Source organism: Oncorhynchus mykiss, chromosome 5 (genome assembly GCF_013265735.2).
Source record: "Oncorhynchus mykiss isolate Arlee chromosome 5, USDA_OmykA_1.1, whole genome shotgun sequence".
Lineage (NCBI taxonomy): Eukaryota > Metazoa > Chordata > Actinopteri > Salmoniformes > Salmonidae > Oncorhynchus > Oncorhynchus mykiss.
Window position 1 is genome coordinate 91,428,110 of NC_048569.1, and position 20,083 is coordinate 91,448,192.

Below are 20,083 nucleotides of genomic sequence, written 5' to 3' on the forward strand. Positions count from 1 at the left end.
GGGGAACGGAGGGAGGACGGGAGAGGGGGAACGGAGGGAGGACGGGAGAGGGGGAACGGAGGGAGGACAGGAGAGGGGGAACGGAGGGGGGGCAGGAGAGGGGAAGAGAGAGTTAAAGGAGAGCCAGGATAAGGACGATAGGAGTGAGATAAGTGTGGAGAAGGGGCTGACACTTTGTTTAGAAACACAAGTGGTCTGTGGGATAAGCCTTAGCTTGGACGTCTGTTAGCCTAATGGCCGCTTTCGCAACTCATCATGTCTCCTCCTAGTTATCACGGGCAGAAACGTCCTAACAACCAACTGGCCGTCAAACACAGGTTTTGTTTTACTTACGCCTGACACTATCTCACAGAGGATTACTGGACAAATATAACACTTATTTTTCAATCGCTCCTTTTCCATAACTGTGCCTTATAGGGGCAATCTAGAGTTGTTACATATACATTTTCGGAATGACAAATGATTGATATGTACCCATTTGATTCTTGAAGAACATAACTTCTAAATGCCTCAGGAGCTTAGTTTAACAGTCGTCCCCCATCAGAACCCAAAATATAAGCTTGTTTTTTCTCCAGTGTTTGTAAACAAAGTCAATGTAAACAAACACTATATTGACTCACAAGGTTTTTTTTTTATTTTTTTTTTACTATAGTTTTTATGTTATGGATGGTCACTTCTTGCATCAGTAGCTCTGTCTATGAATTAGGAAGTGGTGACATTAATCCTGCCCCAGGATTTGTTATTGTTTCAACTAATAATTGTGACTTTAAATTGAAGGGGAAAATAGAGGTTTTAAAGACCAAAAAAAGCATATTTTATTGTTGTAAAATGGAGTCTCTATTTGTTATTCTGCATGATTACTGTATTGTGTTGTAAGAAAATGCAGCTATTCTTTACAGTAGACTAAGACTTAAATCAGTCAGCCTCTCCTTGGCTGTAAAATCTAAAGGTTATATATACAATTATACAGTTAAATTTATTCCAGTTGGCTTTTATAAACCAATAAATACATTGATAAGAAATAAAGATTAAATTGCATTGTGAAACATCATGAGGAGGAATACAATTTATTCTGTTTGTTTTTTAGTCTGGCACACTTTGAATAAACTTTTATTTTTCATTACCAAGGTTAATTGAGAAAACACCCCGAGGGGAGAGTTTAGGGTTCAACTATTTAATTGATGAAGCAGAATCTTCCACAATATTTTTCTTTTTTAATCATGGCTGCCAAGAAATAAAAGCCAGATCATTGTCCCCTTTCAAGTGTGAATTCTGTTTTGCTCTCTTATCTCTCTCTCTCTCTCTCACTGTGAAGACCACACTGTTGCATATAGCCACTGGGCAAGTACTGAAAGATGCACCAAGCCAGCAGCCGGTGAGTGCAGCAGAGTGAGTGAGTGAACGAGAGAGCGGGAAGAAAAAGGAGAGAGAGATGTGGAATGTTACAACCGCTGCTGCTGCTACTCTAACCGCATGGGAGCTGAGGCTTTTCCAATTTGGCCAAATAAGCCTGTCTGTCTTTTTAAAAATCTCACCAACAAAAAAAAAACAACCTATCCTGGGCCTTGGAGTCGGGTTTCTTCTTCTCTGGGAAAACAATCAAACTGAGTGAATGATTAATGGTGTTCCATTGTACTGGATTCTCTTCCCGAATATCAGAAGTCTCTTTTATGGTGCATGTTTAAAGCAAAGGCAATTGTGCTCAGAAAGTCTCCTTGATGCCTATCCCGTTAACCCACATTTCATGTTTTTATAGAAACATCGCTTTGAAACAAATTACAGATAAGCAAACAAACACACACGCACGCGCGCCCACACGCAAACAAATGTGTGTTCTCAATGATTGTGCTGTGCCATGGGTTTATCAAGCAACAATAACCCACCATTACCATATCACTCCAAGGCAGAACGTAGTGTACCACGACTCAACCATACAAATCAGGCTGCATCATTCATTTTGGTGAATTGTCATCAGACAGTGTTTGTGAGGACTGTAAGATTTGACCTTTGGTCCCTTTTTCCAGGTGAGGTGTTTTATGGGTGTTGTAGTTTTGACCTGTGTCCTCTGTCTTTTCTCTCTTCTGAGGAGTCAAAACGCTTGGGGTTATGTTATTTGGAGTGTGATTTAGTGTGTGTGTGTGTGTGTGTGTGTGTGTATATTTGTGCTTGTATGAATGTGTGTCTGCTCTCCTACCTGCTCTGTCCCTCTCTCAGGCGTCTGATCCAAACAGTCACAACCTGCTCTGGTTTCCCAAAGTGAGACAGGCAGCTCTCTGATCCTCTCAGCAACCTGTGTGTGTGTGTGTGTGTGTTTTGCTTGTACCCTTTAATACTGAAATAAAGACTTTGTTTCCTGCCAGAGAGCTCACCTCATCTTAAATCTATAGGGATCAGGTGTGTGTGTGTGTGTGTTTGCGTGTGTGTATCACAGTGCTACCCTCCTAGCTGTCAGTACAGACGGAAGCTCAATAATTCTCACAGAAGAATAGATGAGGATTCATACGTTTTTTTTTCTCTCTCTCTCTCTCTCTCTCTGAGTGTTGTGCCACTCTATGCTGCTGACCCTGTCATCTCTCTCTCTCTCTCGCTCTTTCTCTCGCTCTCGCTCTCGCTCTCTCTCTCTCTCTCTCTCTCTCTCTCTCTCTCGTGCTACTCTACGTTGCTGACCCTGTCCTCTCTCTCTGTGTTTCCTCAGCACTCCTACTTCATAACACCAGATATCAACGGCCTGCCCACCATCCCCGAGAGTGTAAGTCAACCAGCCTTCCCCAGATCTAGAGCCTGTTGGATGAAATTATCATTGAAATGTATTTATACACTGAACAAAAATATAAACGCAACATTCAACAATTTCAAAGAGTTACAGTTCGTATAAGGAAGTCTGTCAATTTAAATAAATTCATTAGGCCCTAATCTATGGATTTTACATGACTGGGAATACAGATATGTATCTGTTGATGACAGATACCTTAAAAAAAGAAGGGAGGGGCATGGATCAGAAAACCAGTCAGTATCTGGTGTGACCAACATTTGCCTCATGCAACATGACACATCTCCTTTGCATAGAGTTAATCAGGCTGTTGAATGTGGAATGTTGTCCCACTCAACTTCAATGGCTGTTCGAAGTTGCTGGATTTTGGCAGGAACTGGAACACCAAACATGCTCAATGTCTGGTGAGTATGAAGGCCATGGAGGAACTGGGACATTCTCAGCTTCCAGGAATTGTGTACAGATCCTTGTGACATGGGGCCGTGCTTTATCATGCTGAAACATGAGGTGATGGCGGCGGATGAATGGCACAACAGTGGGCCTCTGGATCTTGTCACGGTATCCCTGTGCATTCCAATTATATATTGTCTTCGATAAAATGCAATTGTGTTCATTGTCCATAGCTAATGCCTGTCCATACCATAACCCCACCGCCACCATGGGGCACTCTGTTCTCAACGTTAGCAGCAAACCGCTCGCCCACATGATGCCATACACGTGGTCTGCGGTTGAGAGGCCGGTTGGACATACTGCCAAATTCTCAAAAATTACGTTGGTAGAGAAATTCACATTCAATTATCTGGCAACAATTTTGGTGGAAACTCCTGCAATCAGCATGCAAATTGCACCCTCCCTCAAAACTTGAGACATCTGTAGCACTGTGTTGTGTGACTAAACTGCACATTTTAGAGTGGTATTTTATTGTCCCCAGCACAAGGTGCACTTGTGTAATAATCATGCTGTTTAATCAGCTTCTTGATATGCCACACCTGTCAGGTGGATGGATTATCTTGGCAGGGATGTAAACAAATGTGTGCACAACATTTGAGAGAAATAAGCTTCATCTGCATATGGAACATTTCTGGGATCTTTTATTTCAGCTCGTTAAACATGGGACCAACACTTTACATGTTGTGTTTATATTTTTGTTCAGTGCAGTTGGAGAGTGCTGTGAAATACTGTAAACAAATGACCTACATTTGTGAAATGGAAAGAGAGAGATATACATCCCTAATGCTTTGAGATATACATCCCTAATGCTTTGAGATATACATCCCTAATGCTTTGAGATATACATCCCTAATGCTTTGAGATATACATCCCTAATGCTTTAATATATACATCCCTAATGCTTTGAGATATACATCCCTAATGCTTTGAGATATACATCCCTAATGCTTTGAGATATACATCCCTAATGCTTTGAGATATACATCCCTAATGCTTTGAGATATACATCCCTAATGCTTTGAGATATACATCCCTAATGCTTTGAGATATACATCCCTAATGCTTTGAGATATACATCCCTAATGCTTTGAGATATACATCCCTAATGCTTGGAGATATACATTCCTAATGCTTTGAGATATACATCCCTAATGCTTGGAGATATACATCCCTAATGCTTGGAGATATACATCCCTAATGCTTGGAGATATACATCCCTAATGCTTTGAGATATACATCCCTAATGCTTTGAGATATACATCCCTAATGCTTTGATATATACATCCCTAATGCTTTGAGATATACATCCCTAATGCTTTGAGATATACATTCCTAATGCTTTGAGATATACATCCCTAATGCTTTGAGATATACATCCCTAATGCTTTGAGATATACATCCCTAATGCTTTGAGATATACATCCCTAATGCTTTGAGATATACATCCCTAATGCTTTGAGATATACATCCCTAATGCTTTGAGATATACATCCCTAATGCTTTGAGATATACATCCCTAATGCTTTGAGATATACATCCCTAATGCTTGGAGATATACATCCCTAATGCTTTGAGATATACATCCCTAATGCTTTGAGATATACATTCCTAATGCTTTGAGATATACATCCCTAATGCTTTGAGAAAAGCAAAAACTTTATTTGTTGTGAACAGAGATCAGCAATTGTTAAAGCAGGTGCAGTGAAATGCTTGTGTTTCTAGTTCCAGCAGTGCAGATTTCCAGGCGGTGGCCGGCTAGTGACAGTGTCTCAGGTGCAGGGTAGACTACCAGGCGGTGGCCGGCTAGTGACAGTTTCTAAAGGGCATAGTTCCGGGAGGAGGTCAGCTAGTGACAGTGTCTAAGGTGCTGGGTAGAGTACCGGGCGGTGGTCGGCTAGTGACAGTGTCTCAGGTGCAAGGTAGAGTACCAGGCGGTGGCCGGCTAGTGACAGTGTCTCAGGTGCAGGGTAGACTACCAGGCGGTGGCCGGCTAGTGACAGTTTCTAAAGGGCATAGTTCCGGGAGGAGGTCAGCTAGTGACAGTGTCTAAGGTGCTGGGTAGAGTACCGGGCGGTGGTCGGCTAGTGACAGTGTCTCAGGTGCAAGGTAGAGTACCAGGCGGTGGTCGGCTAGTGACAGTGTCTAAGGTGTAGGGTAGAGTACCGGGCGGTGGCCGGCTAGTGACAGTGTCTCAGGTGCAGGGTAGAGTACCAGGCGGTGGCCGGCTAGTGACAGTGTCTCAGGTGCTGGGTAGAGTACCGGGCGGTGGCCGGCTAGTGACTGTCTCAGGTGCTGGGTAGAGTACCGGGCGGTGGTCAGCTAGTGACAGTGTCTCAGGTGCTGGGTAGAGTACCAGGCGGTGGCCGGCTAGTGACAGTGTCTAAGGTGTAGGGTATAGTGCTGTGAAATACTGTAAACAAATGACCTACATTCCAGGCGACAGTCGGCTGGCTAGTGACCGTGTCTAAGGTGCAGGGTAGAGTACCAGGCGGTGGTCGGCTAGTGACCGTGTCTAAGGTGCAGGGTAGAATTGTAGTGGGTCTAGGGTGTCGGGTAAGGTGGTGGTTTACGGTCCTTAACTAGCCTCTCATAGCACTTCATGATGACAGTAGGGAGTGCTATGGGGTCATTTAGTTTGTCGGGAGCACACAGTCATCGTGAGCGGCGGGGGCCCACGTCGGGAGGCTCTGTGTTTCTTGTCCTCGAAGTGTGGGAAGATGTTTTAGCTTGTCCGAGAGAGAGGGGTCTGTGTCCGCGACGTGGCTGGCTTCCACTTGTATCTGCGTTTGTCTGTAGTCCTTGTCAAATAAGTGTTGTGTCTGAGCTGTTGAGCAGTTATGAAGTCACTGACTGTCTTGTCTCTCTCCCCCCCCACCCCCTCCCTTCCAGAGGAACCTGACAGAGTATTTTGTGGCTGTGGACGTCAACAACATGCTACAGCTGTACGCCAGCATGCTGCACGAACGCCGCATTATCATTACCTCAAGCAAGCTTAGCACTGTGAGTACCTCTTCCTTAACACTGCGAGTACCTCTTAACACTGCGAGTACCTCTTAACACTGTGAGTACCTCTTAACACTGTGAGTACCTCTTAACACTGTGAGTACCTCTTAACACTGTGAGTACCTCTTCATTAACACTGTGAGTACCTCTTCATTAACACTGTGAGTACCTCTTCATTAACACTGTGAGTACCTCTTAACACTGAGAGTACCTCTTAACACTGCGAGTACCTCTTAACACTGCGAGTACCTCTTAACACTGCGAGTACCTCTTAACACTGTGAGTACCTCTTAACACTGCGAGTACCTCTTCGTTAACACTGTGAGTACCTCTTCGTTAACACTGAGTACCTCTTCGTTAACACTGTGTACCTCTTCGTTAACACTGTGTACCTCTTCGTTAACACTGTGTACCTCTTCGTTAACACTGTGAGTACCTATTCGTTATCACTGTGAGTACCTCTTCGTTAGCACTGTGAGTACCTCTTCGTTATCACTGTGAGTACCTATTCGTTAGCACTGTGAGTACCTCTTTGTTATCACTGTGAGTACCTCTTCAAATCAAAGTTTATTTGTCACGTGTGCCAAACAGGTCTTACAGGTACTCACAGATTTAATGAAGAGGTACTCACAGGTACTTACTTACAGGCTTTAACCAATAGTGCAAAAAATGTATTAGGTGAAGAATAGGTAAGTAAAGAAATTAAACAACAGTAAAAAGACAGTGGAAAAACAGTAGCGAGGCTATATACAGTAGAGACTATATACAGTAGCGAGGCTATATACAGTAGAGACTATATACAGTAGCGAGGCTATATACAGTAGAGAGACTATATACAGTAGCGAGGCTATATACAGTAGCGAGGCTATATACAGTAGCGAGGCTACATACAGTAGCGAGGCTATATACAGTAGAGAGGCTATATACAGTAGCGAGGCTATATACAGTAGAGAGGCTATATACAGTAGCGAGGCTACATACCGACACCGGTTAGTCAGGCTGATTGAGGTAGTATGTACATGTAGATATGGTTAAAGTGACTATGCATATATGATGAACAGAGAGTAGCAGTTGCGTAAAGAGCGGGTGGTGGGTGGCGGGACACAATGCAGTTAGACCGGTTAGCCAATGTGGGGGAGCACTGGTTGGTCGGCCCGATTGAGGTAGTATGTACATGAATGTATAATTATAGTGACTATGCAAATATGATAAACAGAGATTAGCAGCAGCGTAAAAGAGGGGTTGGGGGGGCGCACACAATGCAAATAGTCCGGGTAGCCATTTGATTACCTGTTCAGGAGTCTTATGGCTTGGGGTTAAAAACTGTTGAGAAGCCTTTTTGTTCTAGACTTGGCACTCGGGTACCGCTTGCCATGCGGTAGTAGAGAGAGCAGTCTATGACTGGGGTGTTTTAGGGCCTTCCTCTGGCACTCTTCATTAGCACTGTGAGTACCTCTTCATTATACACTCTACAGGATGGTACAGACCCCTGCTCTACACTACAGGATGTACAGACCCCTGCTCTACACTACAGGATGTTACAGACCCCTGCTCTACACTACAGGATGGTACAGACCCCTACTCTACACTACAGGATGTTACAGACCCCTGCTCTACACTACAGGATGGTACAGACCCCTACTCTACACTACAGGATGGGATGGTACAGACCCCTACTCTAAACTACAGGATGGTACAGACCCCTGGTCTAAACTACAGGATGGTACAGACCCCTACTCTAAACTACAGGATGGTACAGACCCCTACTCTACACTACAGGATGGGATGGTACAGACCCCTGCTCTACACTACAGGATGGTACAGACCCCTGCTCTACACTACAGGATGTTACAGACCCCAGCTCTACAATACAGGATGGTACAGACCCCTACTCTACACTACAGGATGGTACGGTCCCCTGCTCTACACTACAGGATGGTACAGACCCCTGCTCTACACTACAGGATGGTACAGACCCCTGCTCTACACTACAGGATAGGATGGTACAGACCCCTGCTCTACGCTACAGGATAGGATGGTACAGACCCCTGCTCTACACTACAGGATGGTACAGACCCCTACTCTACACTACAGGATGGTACAGACCCCTGCTCTACACTACAGGATGGTACAGACCCCTGCTCTACACTACAGGATAGGGTGGTACAGACCCCTGCTCTACACTACAGGATGGTACAGACCCCTACTCTACACTACAGGATGGGATGGTACAGACCCCTGCTCTACACTACAGGATGGTACAGACCCTTCACTACAGGATTGTACAGACCCCTACTCTACACTACAGGATGGTACAGACCCCTACTCTACACTACAGGATGGGATGGTACAGACCCCTACTCTAAACTACAGGATGGTACAGACCCCTGGTCTAAACTACAGGATGGTACAGACCCCTACTACACTACAGGATGGGATGGTACAGACCCCTACTCTAAACTACAGGATGGTACAGACCCCTGGTCTAAACTACAGGATGGTACAGACCCCTGCTCTACACTACAGGATGGGATGGTACAGACCCCTACTCTAAACTACAGGATGGTACAGACCCCTGGTCTAAACTACAGGATGGGATGGTACAGACCCCTGCTCTACACTACAGGATGGTACAGACCCCTGCTCTACACTACAGGATGGTACAGACCCCTGCTCTACACTACAGGATGGTACGGTCCCCTGCTCTACACTACAGGATGGTACAGACCCCTGCTCTACACTACAGGATGGTACGGTCCCCTGCTCTACACTACAGGATGGTACGGACCCCTGCTCTACACTACAGGATGGGATGGTACAGACCCCTGCTCTACACTACAGGATGGTACAGACCCCTGCTCTAAACTACAGGATGGTACAGACCCCTGCTCTACACTACAGGATGTTACAGACCCCTGCTCTACACTACAGGATGGTACAGACCCCTGCTCTACACTACAGGATGGTACAGACCCCTGCTCTACACTACAGGATGGTACAGACCCCTGCTCTACTCTACAGGATGGTACAGACCCCTGCTCTACACTACAGGATGGTACAGACCCCTGCTCTACACTACAGGATGTTACAGACCCCTGCTCTACACTACAGGATGGTACAGACCCCTGCTCTACACTACAGGATAGGATGGTACAGACCCCTGCTCTACACTACAGGATGGTACAGACCCCTACTCTACACTACAGGATGGTACAGACCCCTGCTCTACACTACAGGACGGTACAGACCCCTACTCTACACTACAGGATGGGATGGTACAGACCCCTGCTCTACACTACAGGATGGTACAGACCCCTGCTCTAAACTACAGGATGGTACAGACCCCTGCTCTAAACTACAGGATGGTACAGACCCCTACTCTACACTACAGGGTGGTACAGACCCCTACTCTACACTACAGGATGGGATGGTACAGACCCCTGCTCTACACTACAGGATGGTACAGACCCTTCACTACAGGATTGTACAGACCCCTACTCTACACTACAGGATGGTACAGACCCCTACTCTACACTACAGGATGGTACAGACCCCTCCTCTACACTGCAGGATGGTACAGACCCCTCCTCTACACTACAGGATGGTACAGACCCCTCCTCTACACTACAGGATGGTACAGACCCCTGCTCTACACTACAGGATGGTACAGACCCCTGCTGTAAACTACAGGATGGTACAGACCCCTGCTGTAAACTACAGGATGTTACAGACCCCTGCTCTACACTACAGGATGGTACAGACCCCTACTCTACACTACAGGATGGTACAGACCCCTGCTCTACACTACAGGATGGTACAGACCCCTGCTCTACACTACAGGATGGTACAGACCCCTGCTCTACACTACAGTGATGTTACGGACTCCTGCTCTACACTACAGGATTGTACAGACCCCTACTCTAAACTACAGGATGGTACAGACCCCTACTCTACACTACAGGATGGTACAGACCCCTACTCTACACTACAGGATGGTACAGACCCCTGCTCTACACTACAGGACGGTACAGACCCCTACTCTACACTACAGGATGGTACAGACCCCTGCTCTACACTATGGGATGGTACAGACCCCTGCTCTACACTACAGGATGGGATGGTACAGACCCCTGCTCTACACTACAGGATTGTACAGACCCCTACTCTAAACTACAGGATGGTACAGACCCCTACTCTACACTACAGGATGGTACAGACCCCTGCTCTACACTACAGGATGGTACAGACCCCTACTCTAAACTACAGGATGGTACAGACCCCTACTCTACACTACAGGATGGTACAGACCCCTACTCTACACTACAGGATGGTACAGACCCCTACTCTACACTACAGGATGGTACAGACCCCTGCTCTACACTACAGGATGGTACAGACCCCTGCTGTAAACTACAGGATGGTACAGACCCCTGCTCTACACTACAGGATGTTACAGACCCCTGCTCTACACTACAGGATGGTACAGACCCCTACTCTACACTACAGGATGGTACAGACCCCTGCTCTACACTACAGGATGGTACAGACCCCTGCTCTACACTACAGGATGGTACAGACCCCTGCTCTACACTACAGTGATGTTACGGACTCCTGCTCTACACTACAGGATTGTACAGACCCCTACTCTAAACTACAGGATGGTACAGACCCCTACTCTACACTACAGGATGGTACAGACCCCTACTCTACACTACAGGATGGTACAGACCCCTGCTCTACACTACAGGACGGTACAGACCCCTACTCTACACTACAGGATGGTACAGACCCCTGCTCTACACTATGGGATGGTACAGACCCCTGCTCTACACTACAGGATGGGATGGTACAGACCCCTGCTCTACACTACAGGATTGTACAGACCCCTACTCTAAACTACAGGATGGTACAGACCCCTACTCTACACTACAGGATGGTACAGACCCCTGCTCTACACTACAGGATGGTACAGACCCCTACTCTAAACTACAGGATGGTACAGACCCCTACTCTACACTACAGGATGGTACAGACCCCTACTCTACACTACAGGATGGTACAGACCCCTACTCTACACTACAGGATGGTACAGACCCCTACTCTACACTACAGGATGGTACGGACCCCTGCTCTACACTACAGGATGGGATTGTACAGACCCCTGCTCTACACTACAGGATGGTACAGACACCTGCTCTACACTACAGGATGGTACAGTCCCCTGCTCTACACTACAGGATGGTACAGACCCCTGCTGTAAACTACAGGATGGTACAGACCCCTACTCTACACTACAGGATGGTACAGACCCCTGCTCTACACTACAGGATGGTACAGACCCCTGCTCTACACTACAGGATGGTACGGACCCCTGCTCTACACTACAGGATGGTACAGACCCCTGCTCTACACTACAGGATGGGATGGTACAGACCCCTGCTCTACACTACAGGATGGTACAGACCCCTGCTCTAAACTACAGGATGGTACAGACCCCTGCTCTACACTACAGGATGGTACAGACCCCTGCTCTACACTACAGGATGGTACAGACCCCTACTCTACACTACAGGATGGTACAGACCCCTGCTCTAAACTACAGGATTGTACAGACCCCTGCTCTACACTACAGGATGGTACAGACCCCTGCTCTACACTACAGTGATGGAAAAAGTACCCAGCTGTGATTCTTGAGTAAAAGTTACATTCACCCAGTTAAATACTACTTGAGTAAAAGTCTAAAAGTATTGGGATTTAAATATACTTAAGTACTAAAAGTATAAATCTCTTCAAATTCCTTCTATTAAGCAACGCAGACGGCACCAGTCCACCAGGTCAGAGGCAGTAGGGATGACCAGGGATGTTCTCTGTTTAGTCAGTCCTCCAGATCAGAGGCAGTAGGGATGACCAGGGATGTTCTCTGTTTAGTGAGTCCACCAGATCAGAGACAGTAGGGATGACCAGGGATGTTCTCTGTTTAGTCAGTCCTCCAGATCAGAGGCAGTAGGGATGACCAGGGATGTTCTCTGTTTAGTGAGTCCACCAGATCAGAGGCAGTAGGGATGACCAGGGATGTTCTCTGTTTAGTGAGTCCACCAGATCAGAGGCAGTAGGGATGACCAGGGATGTTCTCTGTTTAGTGAGTCCACCAGATCAGAGGCAGTAGGGATGACCAGGGATGTTCTCTGTTTAGTGAGTCCACCAGATCAGAGGCAGTAGGGATGACCAGGGATGTTCTCTGTTTAGTGAGTCCACCAGATCAGAGACAGTAGGGATGACCAGGGATGTTCTCTGTTTAGTCCAGATCAGTTGCAGTAGGGATGACCAGGGATGTTCTCTGTTTAGTGAGTCCACCAGATCAGAGACAGTAGGGATGACCAGGGATGTTCTCTGTTTAGTGAGTCCACCAGATCAGAGACAGTAGGGATGACCAGGGATGTTCTCTGTTTAGTCCAGATCAGTTGCAGTAGGGATGACCAGGGATGTTCTCTGTTTAGTCCAGATCAGTTGCAGTAGGGATGACCAGGGATGTTCTCTGTTTAGTGAGTCCACCAGATCAGAGACAGTAGGGATGACCAGGGATGTTCTCTGTTTAGTGAGTCCACCAGATCAGAGACAGTAGGGATGACCAGGGATGTTCTCTGTTTAGTGAGTCCTCCAGATCAGAGGCAGTAGGGATGACCAGGGATGTTCTCTGTTTAGTCCAGATCAGTGTCAATGGGGATGACCAGGGATGTTCTCTGTTTAGTCCAGATCAGTGTCAATGGGGATGACCAGGGATGTTCTCTGTTTAGTGAGTCCACCAGATCAGAGGCAGTAGGGATGACCAGGGATGTTCTCTGTTTAGTGAGTCCACCAGATCAGAGGCAGTAGGGATGACCAGGGATGTTCTCTGTTTAGTGAGTCCACCAGATCAGTTGCAGTAGGGATGACCAGGGATGTTCTCTGTTTAGTGAGTCCACCAGATCAGAGACAGTAGGGATGACCAGGGATGTTCTCTGTTTAGTGAGTCCACCAGATCAGAGGCAGTAGGGATGACCAGGGATGTTCTCTGTTTAGTGAGTCCACCAGATCAGATGCAGTAGGGTTGACCAGGGATGTTCTCTTGATAAGTGTGTGAATTAGACCATTTTCCTGTCCTGTTAAGCATTCAAAATGTAACGAGTACATCATTTTCTTTAGGAATCTAGTGAAGTAAAAGTAAAAAGTTGTCAAAAAAATAAAAAGTAAAGTACAGAAACCCCCCCCAAAAAATAACTCCGTAGTGCTTTCATGTATTTTTTCTTAACCTTACATCACTGCTAAACTACAGGAACATCATAGGAGTAGTAAAGTAGGTTTATGTGTCTGATTAAACATGGCATTCCTCATCGATATTACAACACTACATCAAACTTAATATCTAAAGGTTTTTTTTTTAACGGTTTGCAGACACGTGCGCACGTAGACAGAGTTCAGTGGTCCATCTGCAGTCAACCGCCTCTATCTCCAGTCCCTGACAAGCTGTAAAGCCAGCACTAAACCAGGATTATATTTGACTGTTTCTCTTAAAGCTGCTACGTTTTAATGGCCGACATGCCCTAAATTATCTGTTATTAGACGCTCTAACTCTCTCACATAGTTTATTATCTGTTATTAGACTTTTACTCTCTGCCGTAGTTGGAGTAGAGCTGCTGGGTCTGAGGGAGTGGATCTCTCTGTGCTTCTTATCTTCGTGGCTGACAGCAGAACCAAATGTTTATGACAGGGAGAGGGAGAGCAGGAGTGATGTCATCCACAATCCTATCTCTACCGTTCTGCTCCGGTATCTGACTGCAGCCCGGGAACGCGGAACCGCCAGGAGGGGGGGGGGGGCTGGGACGGTGCGTCGGAACCCAAGGTCTCCCTGAGGATGGAGTGGAGGGATCCGGGGGAGGTGTAGAGATATACCCAGCCCTTGGAGAATTTCACCTCTCTTCCCCTTTCTCCTCCTTTCTGCCTCTCCTCTCACCCATTCTCTCCCCCCCCTCAGCATGTCAGCCGCTCAGAGCCCCAGAGCCCCAGCCGCTCTCCCTCTGGCTCCAGGGGTCACAGGGTGTAAATTATCAGAGCCGCGGGTGACGGCTGTTTTCTTAGCAGACGGATGGAAGTGATATTCTTTGTGATTTAGAGTTTTGTGACAAGACAAACTGTCTGAGGTTTATTTAACTGATATGTGGACAGGATATGTAAGACGCCCATCTCTAGACCTCCACCTTTCTATAAGCCTTTTATCCTTTAAAGTCCTCCGTCCGTCTGTCCGTCCGTCCGTCCCTCCGTCCGTCCCTCCCTCCAGCCAGCCATCCAATTATTATTAGTGTGTGTGTCTCTTAGTCCGTCCCTGGCATGACTTTTAAAGAAGAGAGCGAGGAGGCATCCAGCTGGCCCCTACTACCACTCTCTCCTCGAAGAGACGGAGAGACAGAGAGACAGCATACATTATCTGGGCTCCAGGCATAGCAGAGATCCTTCCCTGTGTGTCAGGGCCTTTAGTGATTCCGCTGTGTCAGTCTAGCAGAACATGGCGGCTTTCCTGCCAGCGCCCAACAGCAAAGGAATAAATCATGATGGTGCATCAGTTGACTTATTGCTGTTTTGTGACCGGAGGTGAGTGGTACCACTGTTTTAAAGGCGTGGTGCGGTGCGATGGCCGAGGAAGCCAATCGAGCGTGCAGGCTTGTCATGCCGCCGAATACAGTAATTGTGCTGCATCAGGCCCCCTCTAACTAGTCAGCTGGGAAGGCTCTGTGTCTTTCATCTCCCCTGGTCTCCCTGGGCCCCTCAGTGGGTGTGTCGGCAGGCCCCAGCCCTGACAGCAGCCTTCTTAACATGCTGTCAGTACTATGATAACTAGGACTATCCATCCACCACGGCCCTGAGTGACTGATTGCACCACAGCCCTGACTGACTGACTGACTGCACCACAGCCCTGAGTGACTGACTGACTGACTGCACCACAGCCCTGAGTGACTGACTGACTGACTGCACCACGGCCCTGAGTGACTGACTGACTGACTGCACCACGGCCCTGAGTGACTGACTGCCTGACTGCACCACGGCCCTGAGTGACTGACTGACTGACTGCACCACAGCCCTGAGTGACTGACTGACTGACTGCACCACAGCCCTGAGTGACTGACTGACTGACTGACTGCACCACGGCCCTGAGTGACTGACTGACTGCACCACGGCCCTGAGTGACTGACTGACTGACTGCACCACGGCCCTGAGTGACTGACTGACTGACTGCACCACAGCCCTGAGTGACTGACTGACTGACTGCACCACAGCCCTGAGTGACTGACTGACTGACTGCACCACAGCCCTGAGTGACTGACTGACTGACTGACTGCACCACGGCCCTGAGTGACTGACTGACTGCACCACGGCCCTGAGTGACTGACTGACTGACTGCACCACGGCCCTGAGTGACTGACTGACTGCACCACAGCCCTGAGTGACTGACTGACTGACTGCACCACAGCCCTGAGTGAGTGACTGACTGACTGCACCACAGCCCTGAGTGAGTGACTGACTGACTGACTGCACCACAGCCCTGAGTGACTGACTGACTGACTGCACCATGGCCCTGAGTGACTGACTGACTGACTGCACCACGGCCCTGAGTAACTGACTGACTGACTGCACCACGGCCCTGAGTAACTGACTGACTGACTGCACCACAGCCCTGAGTGACTGACTGACTGACTGCACCACGGCCCTGAGTGACTGACTGACTGCACTACGGTCCTGAGTGACTGACTGAGTGCCTGCACCACAGCCCTGAGTGACTGACTGACTGACTGCACCACGGCCCTGAGTGACTGACTGACTGCACTACGGTCCTGAGTGACTGACTGAGTGCCTGCACCACAGCCCTGAGTGACTGACTGACTGACTGCACCACGGCCCTGAGTGACTGACTGACTGCACTACGGTCCTGAGTGACTGACTGAGTGCCTGCACCACAGCCCTGAGTGACTGACTGACTGACTGCACCACGGCCCTGAGTGACTGACTGACTGACTGCACCACGGCCCTGAGTGACTGACTGACTGACTCACCACCTCAGGCAGTCAGTCACTGACTTCTCACTTCTTACTATCCGCTTCTCTCTAGTCCAGGGTTATTCAACTCTGACCCTACGAGGTCTGGAGCCTGCTGGTTTTCTGTTCTACCTGATAATTAATTACACCCACCAGGTGTCCCAGGTCTAAATCAGTCCCTGATTAGAGGGGAATCACCCACCTGGTGTCCCAGGTCTAAATCAGTCCCTGATTAGAGGGGAACAATTAAAAAACGCAGTGGAACTGGCTTTGAGGACCAGAGTTGTTTGCTCTCTCTCTCTCTCTCTTTCTGTCTCTCTCTTTCTGTCTCTCTCTCTCTCTCGCTCTCTCTCTCGCTCTCTCTCTCGCTCTCTCTCTCACTGTCTCTCGCTGTCTCTCGCTGCTCTTTCTCTCTCTCTCTCTCGCTGCTTTCTCTTTCTGTCTCTCCCTGCTCTTTCTTTCTGTCTCTCCCTGCTCTCTCTTTCTGTCTCTCCCTGCTCTTTCTTTCTGTCTCTCCCTGCTCTCTCTTTCTGTCTCTCCCTGCTCTTTCTTTCTGTCTCTCGCTGCTGTCTCTCCCTGCTCTTTCTTTCTGTCTCTCGCTGCTCTTTCTCTCTCTCTCTCTCTCTCTCTCTCTGTCTCTCGCTGCTTTCTCTTTCTGTCTCTCCCTGCTCTCTCTTTCTGTCTCTCCCTGCTCTTTCTTTCTGTCTCTCCCTGCTCTCTCTTTCTGTCTCTCCCTGCTCTTTCTTTCTGTCTCTCGCTGCTGTCTCTCCCTGCTCTTTCTTTCTGTCTCTCGCTGCTCTTTCTCTCTCTCTCTCTCTCTCTCTTTCTGTCTCTCTCTCTCTCTCGCTCTCTCTCTCGCTCTCTCTCTCGCTCTCTCTCTCACTGTCTCTCGCTGTCTCTCGCTGCTCTTTCTCTCTCTCTCTCTCTCTCTCTCTCTCTCTCTCTCTGTCTCTCGCTGCTTTCTCTTTCTGTCTCTCCCTGCTCTCTCTTTCTGTCTGTCGCTGCTCTCTTTCTCTCTTGCTCCAAGTTGCTTTCTTTATGTCTCTTGTTCTCTCTGTCTGCTTTCTTTCTCTCTCTCTTTTCTTTCTCGTCCCTATAGCTTCTTTTCTGGTGGCTGGTTGTTAAAGCGTCATGTAGTCTGGGTTTTTGTTCCCCAGATTGTGTGTGTGTGTGTGTGTGTGTGGGAGTCCTGGTGTTACTGCCATGTGTCCTCTTTCTCTGTGTCTGAGTGTCACATACTTGTTAGTGGCACACCTGTGTGGCTCTGCTCTGACACAAGGCGTTTGTCGGCACAGACACACAGAGAGTGCAGAACAGAGATAATTGGGTGTCTAGCTCTGGATGGGGGAGTAGAGGAGGAGAGAAATACGGGGAGGAGAGATAGCAGAGAGAAGAAGGTAGAGGAGGAGAGGGAAGGATAGGAGAGAGCAGAAGGTAGAGGAGGAGAGGAGAGGGAAGGATAGGAGAGAGCAGAAGGTAGAGGAGGATAGGAGAGGGAAGGATAGGAGAGAGCAGAAGGTGGAGAGGAGAGGGAGGGATAGGAGAGAGCAGAAGGTAGAGGAGGAGAGAGCAGAAGGTAGAGGAGGAGAGGGAAGGATAGGAGAGAGCAGAAGGTAGAGGAGGAGAGGAGATGCATGGGGTTGGAGGGAGGGAAGAAGAGGAGTGGAGAACAGGCAGAGCAGGAGAGTTGAGAATTGAGGTCAGCAGGTGTTGTTGATGTTGCCTATTCCTCCCCCAGACCAGTTCAAACCAGTTAAATAATGGTGTGGATATAGTAGATTCTATAGTGGAGTTTGAACAGGACAGGACAAATACAGTGTTTAGTTTGTAAAGGATAGTGGGTTCGATTCCCGGGACCACCCATACGTAAACATTTTTAGGCATGCATGATAAAAGCATCTGCTTAATGCATATATTTAAGCAATAAGGCCAGAGGGGGTGTGGTATATGGCCAATATACCACGGCGAAGGGCTGTTCTTATGCACGACACAACGTGGAGTGCCTGGATACAGCCCTTTGCCGTGGTATATTGGCCATATACCACAAACCCCCAAGGTGCCTTACTGCTATTATAAACTGGTTACCAATGTAATTAGAGCAGTAAAAATACATGTTTTGTCATACCCATGGTATACGGTCTGATATACCACGGCTGTCAGCCTATCAGCATTCAGGGTTCGAACCACCCAGTTTGTAATATAATATGTTGCAGGGTCTCCTGTTGGGGAGCATAACTCTGAGAGCGTGGGCCTGGTCTGCTTGTTCAGGCAGATGTTCAGCAGGCAGAGTAACAAAGCTCATCGGAATAAGACAACAGACCCCTGTGAAAGTGATGTGACATGCTCTTTGATGGCTAACAACGGTGTGTTTGATAATTAGCTGTCTGCTGTCACCCACATTCCCCAAAGATCACTGATTTAACCGCATTCGTCTGAGCTGCTTGTTCTCACACGCCGGTTGTGTATGTTTTTAGTTCCCTATACAACCATAACTTTCTTGAGGCAGGTCTGGCAAGCATTTCTTTTACATTTTTTTTATTAAACTGAATTAACAGTGGGTATTTATTGGGCCAAAAGTATTGTTGAATTACTAACAGTTATGTAGAATTAGAATACTAGTTGGTACACAGGGTCCACAGCTTGCTGTTTCCTGTTAAGGGGAGAGGCAGCATTAATTTGTCCAGTTTCTAGTGTTCTGTCTTTAATGTGGTCAGTTTATGTGAGTGCTGGCCGGTCTCAGGAGAGATGTCAGGGCTCCATGGGCTCTGGTGCCTTCAGAAGCAGGCTGTATAAAATCTGACCCATCTGACACACACACACACACACACACACACACGCACACGCACACACACAGCCAGCCAGCCAGCCAGAGAAGCGGCTGAGGTACCTCATTACTGGGAAGACCCTAGGTCCCAAAGGGCCAGAGCCAGCAGCTAAAGCAGGCCTAATCCACTATTTGTTCTTGGGGACTGTATCTGTGATTCTCCATTGAATGGAATATTAAGCACCAGGAATATTAAGCACCTGGTCTTGTGTGGAGCGTATAAAGACATTTAGTTCCACACATCTATTATTTATTATACCTTCTCTCTCTGCTGCAGCCCCTTGAGAAAGAAATAAAAAAAATGATTACATATTTCTCCTCTCTCTCTTTTTTTGGTTTTTTTCTTCTATATTTTATTTAATGGTCTTTCAAACCTGTAGCTGGCTGTAGATGGGTACGGGTTGTTTAGGGCTGTAGATGGGTACGGGTTGTTTGGGGCTGTAGATGGGTACGGGTTGTTTGGGGCTGTAGATGGGTACGGGTTGTTTGGGGCTGTAGATGGGTACGGGTTGTTTAGGGCTGTAGATGGGTACGGGTTGTTTAGGGTTGTAGATGGGTAAGGGTTGTTTAGGGTTGTAGATGGGTAAGGGTTGTTTAGGGTTGTAGATGGGTAAGGGTTGTTTAGGGTTGTAGATGGGTACGGGTTGTTTAGGGTTGTAGATGGGTAAGGGTTGTTTAGGGTTGTAGATGGGTAAGGGTTGTTTAGGGTTGTAGATGGGTACGGGTTGTTTGGGGTTGTAGATGGGTACGGGGTTGTTTGGGGTTGTAGATGGGTACGGGGTTGTTTGGGGTTGTAGATGGGTACGGGTTGTTTAGGGCTGTAGATGGGTACCGGTTGTTTAGGGCTGTAGATGGGTACCGGTTGTTTGGGGTTGTAGATGGGTACGGGGTTGTTTAGGGTTGTAGATGGGTACGGGTTGTTTGGGGTTGTAGATGGGTACGGGTTGTTTGGGGTTGTAGATGGGTACGGGG

At 47.7% G+C, this 20,083-nt stretch overlaps 1 protein-coding gene across 2 annotated transcripts in view; it reads left to right on the plus strand.

Annotated features, from left to right (window-relative positions):
• LOC110524795 (DENN domain-containing protein 1B) overlaps window positions 1-20,083 on the plus strand; it is a 222,739-nt gene that overhangs the window by 89,263 nt on the left and 113,393 nt on the right. The window contains exons 8-10 of one of the 2 annotated variants that reach the window (XM_036978765.1): window positions 1,316-1,375; window positions 2,696-2,749; window positions 6,110-6,220. In XM_036978765.1, the coding sequence (XP_036834660.1) occupies window positions 1,316-1,375; window positions 2,696-2,749; window positions 6,110-6,220 (225 nt within the window). The remainder of the gene's footprint in view (window positions 1-1,315; window positions 1,376-2,695; window positions 2,750-6,109; window positions 6,221-20,083) is intronic. The other variant, XM_036978766.1, reaches the window with a different exon arrangement.